This window comes from Fusarium pseudograminearum, chromosome 1 (assembly GCF_000303195.2).
Source record: "Fusarium pseudograminearum CS3096 chromosome 1, whole genome shotgun sequence".
NCBI classification, from domain to species: Eukaryota; Fungi; Ascomycota; class Sordariomycetes; order Hypocreales; family Nectriaceae; genus Fusarium; species Fusarium pseudograminearum.
Genome location: NC_031951.1, coordinates 3,803,813 through 3,821,646, shown reverse-complemented (window position 1 = coordinate 3,821,646; position 17,834 = coordinate 3,803,813). Strand labels below are relative to the sequence as shown.

Genomic DNA, 17,834 nt, shown 5'->3' with positions numbered 1-17,834 from the left:
ATTCACCACCAGCACCGCTTGCCGGTGCCGAGCTAGCTTGGGGCGAAGATGTAGTCAGGAGTTCCATACATTTAAAGTGCAAGGTAACCTCCCAATCTGGGTATCAGAAAAATTGATCGTTAGGAACATAAGAGACAAAATTATTAGACCAGCTTATGCTGCTTAGACTAGGGTTTTTAGACTACTTATTTTTATACCCTAAGACGTGAAAGGCCAACTTTTCTGCTACCCACTAGCCTCCCTCTTGAGGTCGCAGGAAATACGCACAGGAAACCCTAGAATTTGATGCTAGACAGCAAAGAACATAGATGCCAATTTCATGAATGATAGGACACTATAAAAAGATCTTGCTAAACAGATCTAAACCCAGTGGTCCTAGAACAACAAAATGACGAATGCTACCTGTAGGCCTACCTCATTCTCATTTAGATTGGATACCTAGGTGGGTTCTAAGAGAGGTAGCTTGCCGCAGCACCTCGCTAACAGGCCCATCATTCTCATGAGCATAGAATGGAAAGTTACATCGTACCTTAGTATCTGTTCTGGGCTACAAAAGAATGAATAGGTCAAGAGGTTACTCTAGAATGATACAAACCGACTTACCAATTCCTACCTACCTACATACTACCTATGTCTACTAAAGCATCTATCTCTTATACTCTTAATAGGAGGCAGTCACGTTTCCCAATACCTCGAAGCTTTCTCGAAAAATCCATTGCTAGTGGTAGGCGGGCAGGTTGTATGGATGGAAGCTAAACTTGTAACCTATGTAGGTGGCCAGGCCTAACCAGACCGCCCGAGTAGCCTAGAGTGCCTGTTGAGCCCCTCGGATCGCCCCTGCCCCCCTCCCACAGCTGGCTGCCAACTGTCAACCCCAACCCAAAACCAATGGAAACGTTTCATGCTTTTGCCTCCCCAAACATGGGCGACACCTAATTAAACCCCTGCAAGTTTGACTCAGTACTGTGTAGTGCAGAAGTAGCACCATCTACAACCACTGGCCAAGTACCTCTAGTCTACTGATATATGCGCTTGCAGAAATATCCTCATACCTTCTCATTTGTTTTCCGGTTTGCTATCTTCATCTAGGTAGTTCAATACCATTTACAGTGTGTTCAGGTCTAGTCGGAGTCCAGGTCAAGTTCTCTTTGTGCTCCGCCAGAAGTGGTCCTGGTACTACCCGACCCAGGTAATTTATACCTTACCTCACCTTGAGGAGGTCCTTCCTTACCACAGCACAACAGCTCTAGGATACTTGCCAATTAACCTAGTCCAGTCCCGCGCGCCGCCCCTCGCTCTCCCCCTCCACAAGCCCCTGGACTGGACCCTCCCCTGAAACTTGTCCGCCATCTCGACTCCCGCCTGGCAGTCTTGATCCGATTCTTTTCACCTTTACCTTCGTTATTCGCAGACGGCATCACGGCGAAACGAGGCGAGAGAGACGCCTTAACCAGACAAGATGGATCCCAACAACAGTAACAATCGCCTCTATCTCAACTTTGGCAATGGCAACGATCGTTTGACCGCCTCGGATAGGACTGCCTATCCCACTACGCCTTCGACATTTCCCCAGCCCGTTTTCCCTTCAGCATCTTCTGGCCAACAGCCTGGCGGATTGCAGCCTCAGCAACAGCAGCAGCAGTTTGCCGGTGGCTATGCGCCCCAGGGTTACTTTAACCAGAACCAATATGCTCAGTATGGCGGCCAGCAGCCGCAGCAGAACGATTATCAGCAGGGCGCTGGGTACCAACAACGATCCAACACACCGGGCACTAACGACCCCAACACCGGTCTCGCCCATCAGTTCTCCCACCAGAATCTTGGTGGCGCTGCTCGAGGGCAGGCTTATGCTAGAGGTCCTTCGCCGGGTCAGCGTCCCAGAACTGCTGGCAGTTCAGGACAACAGCCTGGTTACAACTACATGAACGCCCCTCCCATGCCTAGCCAATCCTCCGCCCCCGGCGAAGAATTTCAACGAGCACCGGAGCGAAATCCCGACAGATATGGCACCAACGCCAACAGCAACCAGAAGAAATGCTCTCAGCTTGCTGCCGACTTTTTCAAGGATAGTGTCAAGAGAGCACGCGAGCGCAACCAAAGGTACGGAGCAGCAACACAACTTCTGCCGCCGCTTTCAAGAGTGTGTAGCTAACTCGCGATGAACCAACAGACAGAGCGAACTGGAGCAGAAGCTTCAGGATCCTACGCAAGGCGCGGCCAGACGCGAGCAGCTCTGGTCCACCGCTGGCAGGAAAGAAGGCCAGTACCTGCGTTTCCTGCGTACCAAGGACAAGCCCGAGAACTACAACACCGTCAAGATCATCGGAAAGGGTGCCTTCGGAGAGGTCAAACTTGTGCAAAAGAAGGGAGATGGCAAAGTTTATGCCATGAAGTCACTCATCAAGACAGAAATGTTCAAGAAAGATCAGCTTGCTCACGTTCGATCAGAGCGAGACATTCTCGCCGAGTCGGACAGTCCATGGGTCGTCAAACTATACACCACCTTCCAGGACTCGTACTTCCTATACATGCTAATGGAGTTCTTGCCCGGTGGAGATCTCATGACGATGCTGATCAAGTACGAAATCTTCTCCGAAGATATTACTCGCTTCTACATTGCCGAGATTGTTCTTGCCATCGAAGCTGTGCACAAGCTAGGCTTCATCCATCGGTATGTACCATATTGTGCCCCCCTCTGCACTCCCTGAAACCTGTCTAACTCTGAAACAGTGACATCAAGCCCGACAACATTCTTCTTGACCGAGGCGGTCATGTCAAGCTTACCGATTTCGGTCTGTCAACAGGTTTCCATAGGCTTCATGACAACAACTATTACCAGCAGCTCCTTCAGGGACGGTCTAACAAGCCGCGCGACCGTAACTCTGTTGCCATTGATCAGATTAACCTTACGGTCAGCAACCGATCTCAGATCAACGACTGGCGACGATCCCGAAGACTGATGGCTTACTCAACTGTTGGAACCCCTGACTACATCGCCCCCGAAATTTTCACTGGACATGGCTACACCTTTGACTGCGATTGGTGGTCCCTGGGTACCATCATGTTCGAGTGTCTGGTTGGCTGGCCTCCATTCTGTGCTGAGGACAGCCATGACACCTACCGCAAGATCGTGAACTGGAGACAGACGCTCTACTTCCCTGACGACATAACACTCGGCACTGATGCGGAGCACCTGATCCGAAGGTAAGTCACCTGTTGCACCGACATGAATGATGCAATCGCTAACACCAACCAGCATGGTCTGTAACACAGAGAACCGTCTTGGTCGCAGTGGCGCGCATGAGATTAAGAGCCATGCTTTCTTCCGCGGCGTTGAGTTTGACAGCCTGCGCCGTATTCGCGCACCTTTCGAGCCCCGCCTCACTTCCAACATTGACACCACCTACTTCCCTACCGATGAGATTGACCAGACTGATAATGCTACTGTCCTGAAGGCTCAGGCCATCCAGTCAGGCCGACAGGTTGAGGAGTCCCCCGAGATGAGCTTGCCCTTCATTGGCTACACATTCAAGCGGTTTGATAACAACTTCCGGTAAATACAAAGGAACATCTGGGTTGCGAGACCGTTTCATCCACGAAATAGACTCGCTTGTGTGGACAAGCTTCCCCTGGCTACCACTAGAATAGGGATGGTAAATTGCACGAGCAGAAACATGTTGATTGAGCAGCTGTTTGTGGCATGATGAGATCAAGGGACTCTTGTATAGCAAAGCCCGGTCTTTGTTATTGATCTCTCCGCTGTTTTGACACATCTTTTGATGTTGCTATGATTGCAGGACAAGTCTAGAGGAACGCACGCAGACGGAGAGTGAAGACGGTTACGGTATGCAATTTGCATTATAGGGGAATGGAACAAAATATGAGATTTCAGACATTGCCATATAAGTCAATAATAATCAACAGAACCAAAAGTGGCATTTGAGCAAGATGTGTATCTGTATGTTGCAAGTGCCCATCGACGTGGATCACTTCCTGCAAGAGTGTATTTTAATTAAATCAATGGTCTGTTATTGTCTTGGTAGGTCTTGAGTAGAGAACTTTATTTTTGAAGTCCTAACGATCCAACATGAATAACATTCGCCAGTACACTGAATCAAAATAACTCTTTATGCTGCCTGCCTTTATATTTGATGACCGAACACCAGGTTATCGTTTGAAAATGCTTGAACGCCGTACCGTGACCAGAAATCTCCCTTGTTGACTCCCAATGTGCAAATGACCACAACAGAGTGTATATAAGTATGTATCATTACCTCCGCATCGCCTGTCCAGGAGCGGCATTGAAACGCTCCTCACGCTCTGTCATAAACATGACCTGGATCCAATACTCCTTGGCATCCGGGTCCCAAAAGGCAAACTGTTTGTCCTCGCGCTTATCGAGCTCACGCGCAGGGATTTTGAAACCCACTGTCTCGTAGGGCTCGGCGGCGACGAGTAGGTACTGGAAGTTCTTGTCGGGCTCCTCGATGTGCTGGGTGAAGGCGTTCATGACTTGCCACTTGGGCGATGTTTCGGGTGTTGCGTCGGGGTACTGGAGCTGGAAGAGCAAGCCCTGCTGTCGAGAAACTGGGTCGCGAATCTTTGTGATCTTGTATCCGGGACGACCGATCTTGACGATGTTACGACGTTGTGCAAAGCCTGCGCCTGTGACACCGATGGGCAGGCCAGTAGCTGGGTCAATAGCACCTTGGCGACCCTCCTTCTGCTCGCGGGCAGCGCGACGGGCGAGGTTGGTTTGATGCTTCTTTCCTTGTGTATGGGCGAGATAAGAGCCGTCGTTTTGGTGGACAGTAAGACAAAGACGGCACTCGAATGATCCGACGTGGTTCTTGAAGAAGTAAGGGTCCTTGTCGAGGTCGATGGTCTCGAGAGCGAGCTTGCGAAGACGTTCGCGACGGTCGGCGTTTGTGGCGGATTGAGAGGCGACACCGCCGCCGCCGAATTTCGAGCCGGCACGATTTTGGAAATCCATTGTGGTTTATGTGAATGCGATGGGACGAGAGCGGGTATCAGTGGAGTTGGTGTTGAGGTCAATTTGCGCGAAGCTGAGATGGAAAGAAAAGCGCGGTTGTATGCGTAAAGTATGGATATACATTTAAGTTGGACTCAGTTACTGAGTTAAAGAATTATGTGGAGATTCTCAAGGTGCGTCAGACCAATCAACGCTTAGAACCGTGTACTTCAATGAACTTCTGTAGGTGCTTGGATTTGATTATCATCTTCAACATGATACAGTATGAGAATCGAGTCTTGAATTTCTTCAATAGGCACTGAAATACAAAAGAATGGTCATTTTTCTAGAGCTTCACCAGGTCTGCATGCTTAGACACCCACGCCTCAACGCAGTTGACAAACTTGTCAAACTCAGCTGTTGGTGTTTCAAGCACCAGAGCAATGAACCCTCTACGGACAACCCAGAATCCTTCTTCCAGCATCTCAAACCAAAACAGGTCTCTCAAAGCATCGATCTCTTCAACCTCTCCAGATCGCTCGATTACTCGATCACCATGCGTGGTGAAGTGCACTCCCATGATTGTACCAAGACCAGTAAAGAGTACTCTTGTACCCTCCGTTACGGCATTGAGCCGTTCCCTAAGCTCATGACCAGACTTTGTAAACCGGTTTGCGACTTCAGGTGTGTAGATCTTGGTCAAACCAGCATATCCAGCGTGAGTCACCAAAGTGTTGTTGTTGAAGGTGCCTGAATGAGAGAGTGCATTTGGAGATCGAGGATCGAACGCTGCCATGATATCCGCCCTGCCGCCGAAAGCCCCAAAAGCAAGACCTCCCCCGAGGTATTTGCCAAAGGTCTTGAGATCTGGCTTAAGGCCTCTTAGTTCCGAGATGCCTCCCCCAGAAAGACGGGAAGTCATGACTTCGTCCATGATGAACAAGACGCCGGCCTACCCTTTGTCAGTACAAAAGGAAATTGTAAACGCAAGAAGCACTCACCTTTGCAGCAATATCCTGAACGCCTTGGAGAAACTCAGGCATCGCTGGAAGACCACCTCCAGAGCCCTGCATTCCTTCTATCAAGACAGCAGCGACACCATCACTCTCAATGGCAGTACGAGCACTGTCAAGATCGTTATACCTGGCCACTACCCAGTCGTCCATGTCCACATTGTTACCTTCTGGCTTCCCTACCTTGAAACCTATGACTGCGCCATGGTAGCCTCCAGAGAAAGCCACCACTCTTCTCTTCTTGGTGAAGGCCCGCGCAGCTGCTAGAGCATGGATGTTGGCCTCGGTACCCGAGTTGCAAAAGCGAACATGTTCAAGGTTGAAGCGGCTGCAAAGTTCGCGAGCGAACAATTGCTCTTGCGCTGTGTTACCACCTACATTCATGCCGACATTATCCAGCACATGTCGAATCGCCGACATGATGACGGGGTTGGAATGTCCATAGAGAGCCGCCGTGAACTCCCCGGCCAGATCTGTATATCTTTACCAATTTTTAGCAATAGTTTTATGAGTTCAATATATTAGACCACTTACACATGCCCGTCTTCGGACGTAACCTGATATCCTTGGCCAGACTTGATGGCAACCGGGAAAGGGCTCGTATGGAGAACAGTTCTTGTGTTACCGCCTGGCATTGATTTGAGGGCCTCTTCATGTAAAGCCTTGGATCGTGGGTTGCGAGCAACATATCGATCTATGGCAGCGTCGAGTTTCGACTGGATTTGGTGGGATAGATCTGAAGACATAGCTGCTGTATTTGATGAATGTGAATTATTTTATATAGTGATAGCTTGAAGATCTAAGAGAATAATGATAATTGTTTGCTTGGGCTATTGAACCATGTTATAGTCGACCAAGATATTAAATATAGTGACCTTCGCATCTCGGGATGAAGTGATGGTCATTGCGATGTCGATGAATGACACGAGAAGTACTAGGTTAGTAGTTTTCGGGTTCCCAGTATCGGGTCTCGGGTTTGGTTCCATCCAAGTCCAGTCATCCAACGACAACTCAGGAGCCTTTAAATGTTTACTTGATTCCCATCACGCTGTCAAGTACTAGGTTATATATTTACTTATGTATTATTTGTTTATTACCTAGACACTTCATCCATTTGCAGTATTGATGGCATTTCCTGAGGATGCATGACTTGTATGTCTGTGTTTTGTTTTTATTATTATTATCCAAGCCATATGCTTTAGTAGTCGTGACTCTGTTATATATCAATTATATATGACAATCATGGGCAACTATGTATTCACCCATCAAACATTGCTAGAGTTGTCAATGTTGGTAGAATTCTCTATACATGGCATTAATAGTAGAAATCGCAGGTGGTCTACTAAGTGGTGATCAGAAGTAGGTACGTACCTTTCCGGAGTGGGGGAGAAAGGCGGTCTGAAAAATAAATCGGCAGAATGAAGCCATCCCACTTAATTTTTCAAACTTTTGGTCCAAGTCGACTAGTATTCATAGACATAACCAAGTCAGAAATTTTCACAATGGCCGGCTCAATCACCAAACCCAAGAGTAAGTCGCTAATTCTTGTAGCAGTTAATGGAACTTCATGTCTGACTTCCTGCAGAGCCCAAGTCCAAGCGAACTCCCGTTCGTCTTCGCCACAAGATCCAAAAGGCTTCCGCCGCAAAGCAAAAGAAGGAGCGCAAGCTCGCAAAGAAGAACCCAGAATGGCGAACAAAGCTAAAGAAGGACCCTGGTATTCCCAACTTGTTCCCTTACAAGCAAAAGCTGCTGGATGAGATCGAGGAGAACCGAATCAAGAAGGCCGAGCTTGCGCAAAGGAGAAAGGAATTGACAAAGGCCGCAAAGACTGGCACCACAGACGACAATGCCATGACCGACGTTCAGGTCGACGTCTCTGATGAGATGGAGGAGGATGAGGAGTTGGACGACGACATCGACGAGTCAAACCCCATGGCTGCTCTTATCGCCAGTGCTCGCGCTGCTGCCGCTACCTATGACCGACAGCTTGCTGACGACGACGATATGGATGAGGACGACGAGAGTGATGATTCCGACAACGACCACGGCCCTGAGATGTCCATTGGTCAGGCCTCTTCAAGGAAGACTTACGACAGAGTCTTCAAGCAGGTTGTTGAGCAAGCTGATGTCGTCCTTTACGTCCTCGACGCTCGCGACCCCGAGGGCACCCGTTCTCGCGAAGTCGAGCGCCAGATTATGGCCTCTCCCGACAAGCGTTTAATTCTCATCATCAACAAGTGCGATTTGATTCCTCCCAAGGTTCTCCGAGACTGGCTTGTCTACCTGCGCCGCTACTTCCCTACTCTGCCTCTCCGAGCTTCTGGCGCCGCCCCCAACGCACACACTTTCAACCACCGCGACTTGACTGTTCAGAGCACCTCTGCTACGCTTTTCAAGGCTCTGAAGAGTTTCGCCGCTAGCCGACAACTCAAGCGTGCTGTTTCCGTCGGTGTTATTGGTTACCCCAACGTGGGTAAGAGCTCAGTCATCAACGCTCTTCTTTCAAGGATGAGCGGAAAGGGTGGTAGCTCTTCAAAGGCCTGCCCTGCCGGTGCCGAGGCTGGTGTTACCACGAGCATTCGCTCTGTCAAGATTGACAGCAAGCTCACTCTTCTCGACTCCCCCGGTGTCGTCTTCCCCTCATCCTCCTCGACACAGTCTGCCGGTCTTGTCTCTCTGAAGAACGCCACCGAGGCACACGCTCACCTGGTCCTTCTCAACGCTGTTCCTCCCAAGCAGATCGACGACCCCATCCCTGCTGTCACCCTTCTCTTGAAGCGCCTTTCTGCTTCTCCTGATCTTATTCAGAAGCTCACAAACGTCTACGACATTCCTGCCCTGCTACCTAACCGCGCTGACGGCGATTTCACCACTGATTTCCTTGTCCAGGTCGCCCGCAAGCGAGGTCGCCTGGGTCGTGGTGGCATCCCCAACCTTCCTGCTGCCGCCATGACAGTTGTTACTGACTGGCGTGACGGCCGCATCCAGGGATGGGTTGAGCCCCCCGTTCTTGCCGTCGGATCTACAGCCACCGCTGCCAAGTCGGCTATCAAGAACGCTGGTGAGGATGATGTCGCTCCTGATCAGAAGCAGATTGTCACCGAGTGGGCTGCCGAATTCAAACTCGAGGGTCTCTGGGGCGATAACAGTGCTGACGTTGATGAGGCCATGGAGCAGTAAAGAGAGAACAAAAAAAAAAAAGCTTTTTGGTGGTTTGTTGTCAAAATTGACGGACGATTTTATATGAGTTCTTCACTGGAAAGTTTGGCGTTTCAAGGATGGCTGTTAGAACGGTTTAAATCCGTGCATATACATTCATAAAATAAAAATAAAACTATCTGTCTACCCAAAAACGCCTGCATGGTTGCCTTCACCAAGTGACTCGTAGATTATGCATTATGCCGTATACCTCCTCTCTAAATCAACTTTTTGTCTTGTCTACCTATGCTTCGATCAGCTCCATCTTGACACCCCGCTTGCCAGTCATCTCATCCTTCTCATCACGGACTCTAACCCTGACCTTCTGGAATAGCTCGACCTTGATTTCTCGGCTTCCCCTGGTTGTAAGCGTGTAAGTCTCGGCATCGTACTCAGCCTCTGGCTCGGGCTCCGCAAGATCTCTCAGTCGGATCAGACCCTCGGTACCAAAGCGTGGAACAAGGACGACAAAGCCGTTGCTGAAAATCTTCATAACGAAGGCGTCTTCCTCGGCGACCTTGCCCTTGAGAGCTTGGCCGACGTAGTAGGCGATACTGGCACGACCTGCCATTTGGGCATTGCGATGCCTTACGTTGATGTTTTTGCAGACGGCCTCGAGGCGTCCTCGGCTGCGAACGTTGGGATGAATGGCTTCGTAATCAATGGCGGCGGCAAGCTGTCGATGAGCTAGGAGATCGGCGTAACGACGAATGGGAGATGTGAAATGAGTGTAGATCTCTGACGCAAGACCGTAATGGCGGAACTCGGGATAGGCTTGAGTACCAGAGCAGAAATACTCGGCGCTCATCATGCAACGAGTGGCCATGATACGGACCAGGGTGTTGAAAAAGGGCTCCTTAGAATCAACGCATTGATCCAGAGAATCAGCAAGAGCCTTGCTCGAATCAGTGCGCAGTTCCATGCCACGCTTGGTGCGCAACTGGTTCGACAGCTCGTCGAAGTTGGTTTTCGGAGGAGCGCCGTGGCGGCGTAGGATAGCAGTTTGAGGGAAGGCCTCGTAAATCTTGGCCGCGACGCTGATATTGGCGAAAAGCATAAACTCTTCGACAAGGGAGTTAGTGTCAAGAAGCTGCTTTGTCTTGACATCAATGGGGTCAGATGTCTCAGATTCGGTCTGCACCTTGACTTCTGGGGAAGAAAGGCTCAAAGCACCAGCCTCCATTCGCTTCTTCTTGAGTTTCTTGGAGAGCATGAGGAGCATGCGCATACCCTTGGTAAGGTCGTCTTGCTGGGAATCGTCATCGATTCGCAGCTGGGCCTGTTCGTAGCTGAAAGCTTCTCGTGATTTGATAACAGACTTGGTGAAGCGAACATTGACGATGTCGGCATTGTCATTCAGCTCCCAGAGTACAGAAAAGGCAAACCGCTCAACATAAGGCTTGAGCGAGCACAGATCTGTACCTAGCAGTGGGGGAAGCATGTCAATACGCTTGTCCACCAGATAGACAGTGGTACCTCGGATGCTGGCCTCAGTGTCCATGGCATTAGCGGGCTTGACAAAGTTGGAGACGTCAGCAATGTGGACACCAACTTCGTAGTTTCCGTTGGGTAGCTGTTTGGCATGAAGGGCGTCATCGATATCCTGGCAACCGACAGGATCGATACTGCAGATGAGGAGTCCTCGAAGATCCTCTCTCTGTCTCCAGCCAGGATCATCCATGCTCGTAGGCACTCTCCAGTCGTGTCCCTCTTTGGGAAGGCAGTCCAACACGGTCTTGGGGAATGGTCGATACTGAACATCCCACTCGAGTAATAGAGCCTCAGTCTCGGCAGATTTGGTCTCCAGCTCACCCAAAGACCGCACAAAGTGTCCAATAGGATGCCTGGAGTCACGCTCCCAGCCGTCAATGGTTACCAACAGACGCTTACCGAGAAGATCGGCCACCTGTCGTGAACGGAGACGAATCTTTGGAATCTTCTTATCCATGGGGATGAGGAAGACGCTGTCTTGCTTGCGACCTTGGCTGGAAGCCTTGCTCGCTGACGAAGGGTCGATATGGCCAACGTATTGACGCCAGTTACGCTTGATTACACCAACAACCTTGGCCGTGGGCTGGGGCTTGCTCTCGGAAGCGCTCTTTTGAGTCTTCTTGACCTGTTCTTGGAGAGCTTTGCGCTCCTTCTCCGAAACAAAATCTTGGCTCTCCTCCACGTCGGCGTTCTCATTCTTGGTAATGGTATCCTCCTCAATGATCTTTGTTGAGGGCTCCTTCCATTGATCTTCAGGAAGAACCTCGACGACTACAAGATCACCATCGACAGATCGGTTGATATTCTCGCGACCGAGAATCAGAAGAGGCTTTGGAAATGAGGGGACTTTGATAGAACCTTCGAGATAGTTGTACGGTGAGACGTTGAAGATACCTTGATGCATCAAACCGGCCTTGACTCCAGTCATCATCTTTGACAGGGTGAAGTATTCGGGATAGAGCATCTGGCCCTGCGTCTTGAACGATCCCTGGGTTTGTGCCTCTGCCACCATGTCGAGGAGCCTCTCACCGTCCTCAAGGCTGCCGACGTATTCCCGTAGAGAGGATGCGTGAAGCCCGACCTCTCTAGCTTTGCGAAGGTTCTCCCGATCGTCACTAAGCATCACTACCGCGGGGATATTATTCGTCTTTGTTCCGGCAAGATGCTCGCCGTACCACTTGACAGCCTGTCGAACAGCCCTATCATTGCGATCATTGACCGTCTCGTTTGACTCTCGGTGGACAAATGTCTCAAGCCTGAAGTCGTTGAAAAAGACGTAAAACCGCTTGTCCTCACTCTTTGTGAGCCCCACTAGGCGGTTATAAAGAGGTAGTGATCGATTTCGTAGTTCTTCCAGCACTGTTTGCAAGATGACCACGTCATAAAAGGCCGAGCTTTGCTCAAAGAGATCCATCGCGTTCAGCAGTGCGTTAGTATCAGGCACTAGGTAATGACCTTGAGGGAAAGCCTTGGTGCCCGCAGGCTTGTCCGAGAGGACGAAAGGCTGGGCTATAAAAAGTATGAGCGAACTGCAGTGATGGAGAGTCAAGAGCTTTGTCACCTTCTTGGGCGGCATTTCTAGGAGCGTCGTAAAGACAAGCCTTGCAAAGCTTCGAAGAGCAAGGAATATCCGTTCGTAGGTAGACTTCTCTCACAATTTTCTGCACTTTGCCACTTCTAGTTGAACGAACATACACCTTGCTGGAAATATTTGAAGCCAACGGGTCGGACTCGGTTGACCGTTTTAAGCTCGCCATCTTTGTTAGATTCTTTCTTCGATGATGTGGTAAGTTGATGAGTAGGTAGGTATGATGAAAAGACTCTTGGTTGCAAAGCATTCGAGTAGATGATAGTGGGTCTTCTTATCGATAACGACTTTCTGTATCGATAACTGATAAGTCTGGTATTTCCTAGGCAGGTTGTGTCGAAGGGAGAAGCTGTAGGCTGCTGAGCAGTGTTTTTATATTGTGCAAGAATAAGGTAGCTTCTTTACCTTACTTTCTATGACTCTTTGTCGCAAGGCAACGGAAAAGTTTATCGGCTTCAAAGTTGTGCCAAACATCAAATAACCGATAAGTCAGCAGTTTCAAAAGGGATCTCACAAGCCAGTCGTCACATGACCGTCACATCACGTGTCACCCTGAATCAACTTCACTTGGCCTTCTCTCAAACCTTGCCTTCTGTAGATGTTTGTGTTTTTTGAGATTTTGTGAAATTGTATATGAAGCTCGCAATACTAATTTCTGAGTTAATCTTCAGTGACTCTTTAACAGGAAGTCGTGCACACTTGGGCGACGTATTTTTGCCTACAGTCTGCTCCGCTTCCTCATCTGACAGACACGACTTGCACGCAGCTGGTTCAGTATAGCTCGCTATTCCACAAAGTGACATGCTTATCATAGCTACTGAACCGCTTGTCAAGAGGTTACATCGAAAACAAGAGCACATTCGAAATAGAATGCAGAAGCCTCGCCTGTTGATCGCAGAGCCACCCACTCTGATACAGCAGTCATGCCGAGAGACTGCAGACATGTTGTACTCTTCTATGAAGATGCAACGAACGACTACATAATTACATAGAATCTAAAGGCGAGTGAGAATACACTGCATACCAATACCTTCATATTTATTGTACGCGACTGTGCGTCCCTGGCTCGTGCCCATTACCTGGATGAGGTGATGCAGATTCCTGTTGTTTATATCGAGCCAAAGTACATCACCTGGTCAAGTCAACAAAGCTTTTCGAAAGGTATGTGTTGAAAAAGTTTGTTTGCTTGGAATAAAAACTTCTGTGGCTGTTGGTGGGAACAGAATGCGCTTTCGTCGCTGCAGACTTGTGTCACAACCCATCGAAAGCCATATTGACGCAGCACTGGTGAGTCCAGTGAGTATTTCTACCCCTTACGACTACCGGAGTCCGAGTTCGGCATAAGAGATTTTGCTAACAAAACAGGAGCTATCAGGGATTTAAGTGGCGATTCTGGGATTTTCCACTGAATGTTTAATGCTACTCATATCTACGAGTATGGCAAGATGTTGCTATGTTATTCGCCTTATCCATCTTGTCTCCCCATCTCCAAACTGGACGATTGGGAGAGTGGACTTGGCTGCTGAGGACTGTCCAACGATAACCTACTGCAACTTCTTGTTCGGGGACGGACGAACCATAACTACCAGGTGTGACTTGCATCCAACGTTGCAACAGAGCCAACCTTCATGGTTAGCCTCAGCATGCATGCAACGTTCTGCGCCAATGGCTAATGACCCACGTTCTGTTATGTACCAAGGCTTTCGCTATGTGTCAATTTGCTAGACATTCACGACTCAAGATAAACAGAGGTGCCATAGAGCATGGCCGAGACCGACGATAGACCATGTGAGCAGCATGAACGCTTCGTCATTATTGCGGCCAATACGACACCTACTGGCACAGTTTCTCCAATGCTCGTGTCCATAGCTTCTAGCCAAGTTTGTTGGTCACCAACATACGTTATTATGGGCGGTGATTTATCACCGTTGGGAAACTATTGACGCAAGAAACACTATTAACCCAGCATTGGGTCTTTGCCGAGTCTCATCCCGGAGGCGAGCCAGGGTGATTCGAAGGATTACCCGTACGCCTAGTGATGCAAACCCCAAATGAGAAGAACCCCAGTGGCGACTGTAGTCCCCCAGCTCTGAGAAGGTTGTCAAGCGACTCACATCGACCATTGGCCCCTGGGAGCTCATTGCCAGTCCCGATATGACTGTCATCAGAGCCCCTGTGGTTTTGGTGTTTTACGGTTACAGTCTGCAGCCGTCAAAAATACACTATCGGAGATAAGTCGACAAAGGCAGCCTGGTATAAGGATGGCTTATGCGATGTCAACATTGCAAGGGCATATTTGAGAGCATGTTGGTACTACTTAAATTACCTTGCTGTTGACAGGAATATGCAACCAACCAAGGCGCTTTTGAGATTGCAGGCCTGGATTATGATCTATGCATCCTAGATGCACCTTGTCACACTTGGGATAGTTTGACAAGTACTCTGTACAGCATCAGACATCCCATAATTTCTCGATTATTGAACGTCTGCCATGATATTGTCCTCGGCGTTGTCAGCATCGGTAATATTGCTTGCAGGCATTGGCTGCGGCCGGTGAGCAGAACCCTAGGAGCAGCATGCCGATCCATGTGATGAGAAGGGGGTAGCAGCAGGCTGCTGTATTGGGAAACGCATGACGCCGGGTATTGCTAAGCCCGGTGTTCTGCTTGAGCGTGAATGCGGCGCGTCAGAGAAGAGCCAACGAGGTCGTATCCAGATTCTAGCAGTGCTCCAACAATACTTGGGAGAATGCCAGACAACTCGACGGCCTGAAAACATACGTTCTTTTCGTTGGGATCGAAAATAATCTTCCGCGACTTCGCAAAAGGCTGAGAGACAGCATACGCCGCTATGCTCTTGGATCACATATCTTTGCAGCGTGGCGCGTGTCAGAAGGATGACTAGCAATAACAGGCAACCTTGGATTCCTGTCTGTCTTCACGACAAAGGATCGATTTGTGATAAACGAGATACTCTGTGCCACAGAATGGAATTAACCACTCGTGAGGACGAATCGAAAAGAGATTCAAAATCAGAGTCATAAGCACCACTGCGCTAATATTAACAATCATCTTAGCAGCAAGCATATGATGGAGAACAGGGGTCTGGCTCGGGTGTGAAGCTATTGGAATGAGGACCGAGACAAACGCCTCTTGTTGGTAGCAAAGAATCGGCCGCACAGACTGATGTGATTGGTTTCGTACTCGCAAGTCAGCCAAAAGACGAAGTAGCCAGCTGGTCAAGCGTCACAAGACAGCGAGCCGAGGACAAGTTTGCAAGGGTAATGCATCAGCATGATGCAATAGGGACCCGGATTTATGGAGAAGGTCGTTGACTCAAGCATTGTCAGCGGGCTAGAAAGACAATAGCGACTCAGTTATTCAAAGATTGAGGAACTGCACAAGGTGACAATAACGTGGCCAAACACCACGGGAGGCTAAATTATACCTGGGCTCCAAAACCAGGATACTGGCGAGGGGAAACGCAGCCACCTAGCGGTGATTTTCCACAAGGGATTAAGCCGAGGCGAACAGACTGGGGTTTTATTCGGTGCTGACAAGGTTTTGTACGGATCAGCTCATACGATGTCTACCGGCGATCTACAAGCGAGATTTTTACGTTGCGGATTAAGGCAGGTACTGAGCTTGAAGGCTCGTGTTAGGGCGCCTTTGACGTGGTCTACGGCTGGGGGACAGATCAGAAGCAAAGACCAATGAAATCATACAAGAGATCTGTGACACGAGCATCGGAAAATGGCGAACAGGAGGAGGCTTAACGAGATGACAACGGTCCCAAGGCTGATGTGGCCTGGAATAAAAGCCGCGGCGGGGCAAACAGACATCAAAAGGACGGCGGGCGATCCAAACAAGGTTCCACCCACTTTGCTGATAGGCGGAACCTGTTGTTGACTAGTTCACAAGCGTGTCTGCGTTTAGTCTGGCGTGCAAAGCGTCTGTGAGTCGCTGGATTAGACTCATTAGAGCCAAGGGTGGATGAGAGCTGAGCATCACGAGGGGCCGCGCGGGGCAGAGTTGTCTCGCAGTTTTAGGAGTGTGATGGGCCATGCTTCTCGCGTATCTCGCCTGCAACGTTAGTCAACCCAGGGCGGAGACAGGACAAGAGACTCTGGGGTGAAAGTTGGCCTCACAGTGCATGGGGGGCACAAAGATCGAGGGAGGGCTTGGATCTAAAGCATTTTTGGAACACTCGCATGGTTGGCATAGCGGGTCGCTTTCTGGCATGCAGAGATACAACCTAGCACTGGCACTGGCACTGGCACTCACAGCAGTAACGACAGCCTTAGCTTTCTAAGTGTTGCGCTGTAAATGGCATTTCTCCATGATCGTACATGTCGATAGAGGATAGCCACAGAGCGGGAACGCGCGTGTGTGTGGGCGGGCAGGCGATGGCCAGACGGCGGTGGGTGACAAACGAGGGTTGGTAGGTTCGGCTGGGATGTGAATTGGTGTGGTCTGGGGTTTTGGGGGCGATCGTTCCCGCACCTCCCCTCTTAGCCTCCGTCCATCCTCCTCCTCCTTCTGTCTATTTCACAGCTCCTTTCGGTTGCTGACTAGGTATTTACTTGGGAAGCTATCTGTTGCTTGATGGGTATGTATCTCAAGCCAGGTTCTCAACATGACCTGCTTTCAAGATGTTCCCTGGGACGGCGTATGTGGCATCCACAAGCAACGAGGATGAAGTGGTCGTCGGTTCCTCGGTTGAACGGAAAGTGTCCGTGCTGATTCCATGGTTCTGTCTGGGGTTACGGGTTGATCGACTCGGCTGAGCCCAAACACCAGAAGCCCGATTCGCAACATTGATTGATTACAGGTGGGTTCCTTGTAAGTGGCTGATCAAATTTAGCGCTTCCATCGCTTCTCGCCATCTTCAAACATCTCTCTCTCTCTATTAAAATGAGTGTTTCTATCAACTCAACTCGTTCTGGATTTGTGATTCGCTTTTGCGATTCATCATTCAGGAAGAGTCAGATCAGGTGCGAAACGATCGATTGCTGTTTCAATCACCAGGCAGTTTCCCATCGACTGCATCAAAGCTGCTCTACTGAATCAAACACTACAAATATTCCGCAAATCAACACCAACCAAACGTTCAGGGTTCTGTGTCTCGGTGGACAATGCACGTCATGAACAGAGACATTCATTCATGGTCGAAATGTGATGAGCTCGCACTGACAAGATACAAGGCAACGACTGGCTCGATGGCGTTCTATTCTGTTTTTGGATTTTGCTAAAGTGAGACCACTTCGCAGACATGCGATGTGGGTCAGACGCTGGTAAACGCACAATATGAGACACATATCACGGGCCAAAAAAGGTGAGACACGAGACGCAACACGGCATTTGAAGGGTTTCTCGTGCGAGACTTGGACCTGCACTTCGGTGAGCATTGTGACAGATCGCACTGGCCCTGGCCTGACCGAGAGATGCAAATCATATCGACGACAATAAAGCTAGTCGAGCATGGACGACTTCCACTGCATTATTTTTGACAGTACATGGGTGTTTTGCTCAATTGCTGAGCTTAGAGCGCTCCTCGTCTTAATTTTGCA

At 49.5% G+C, this 17,834-nt stretch overlaps 5 protein-coding genes across 5 annotated transcripts; 2 read left to right on the top strand and 3 right to left on the bottom strand.

Moving 5' to 3' along the window:
• Positions 1–1,459: 1,459 nt before the first annotated feature.
• FPSE_01825 (uncharacterized protein) lies at positions 1,460–3,557 on the top strand (the record flags this gene model as incomplete). The annotated part of the gene is made up of 4 exons (XM_009254944.1): positions 1,460–2,100; positions 2,171–2,671; positions 2,731–3,204; positions 3,257–3,557. The coding sequence occupies 4 exons, from the start codon at positions 1,460–1,462 to the stop codon at positions 3,555–3,557; spliced, it is 1,917 nt and encodes a 638-aa protein (XP_009253219.1).
• Positions 3,558–4,270: 713 nt separating this feature from the next.
• On the bottom strand, positions 4,271–4,993 carry FPSE_01826 (uncharacterized protein; the record flags this gene model as incomplete). The annotated part of the gene is made up of 1 exon (XM_009254945.1): positions 4,271–4,993. One exon carries the CDS (start codon positions 4,991–4,993, stop codon positions 4,271–4,273), a length of 723 nt encoding a protein of 240 aa, XP_009253220.1.
• A 325-nt stretch (positions 4,994–5,318) lies between these two features.
• On the bottom strand, positions 5,319–6,731 carry FPSE_01827 (uncharacterized protein; the record flags this gene model as incomplete). The annotated part of the gene is made up of 3 exons (XM_009254946.1): positions 5,319–5,924; positions 5,974–6,466; positions 6,520–6,731. 3 exons carry the CDS (start codon positions 6,729–6,731, stop codon positions 5,319–5,321), a joined length of 1,311 nt encoding a protein of 436 aa, XP_009253221.1.
• A 756-nt stretch (positions 6,732–7,487) lies between these two features.
• FPSE_01828 (uncharacterized protein) lies at positions 7,488–9,168 on the top strand (the record flags this gene model as incomplete). The annotated part of the gene is made up of 2 exons (XM_009254947.1): positions 7,488–7,515; positions 7,571–9,168. 2 exons carry the CDS (start codon positions 7,488–7,490, stop codon positions 9,166–9,168), a joined length of 1,626 nt encoding a protein of 541 aa, XP_009253222.1.
• Positions 9,169–9,430: 262 nt separating this feature from the next.
• FPSE_01829 (uncharacterized protein) lies at positions 9,431–12,434 on the bottom strand (the record flags this gene model as incomplete). Its single annotated transcript, XM_009254948.1, has 2 exons — positions 9,431–12,186; positions 12,239–12,434. 2 exons carry the CDS (start codon positions 12,432–12,434, stop codon positions 9,431–9,433), a joined length of 2,952 nt encoding a protein of 983 aa, XP_009253223.1.
• Between the last annotated feature and the right edge of the window lie 5,400 nt (positions 12,435–17,834).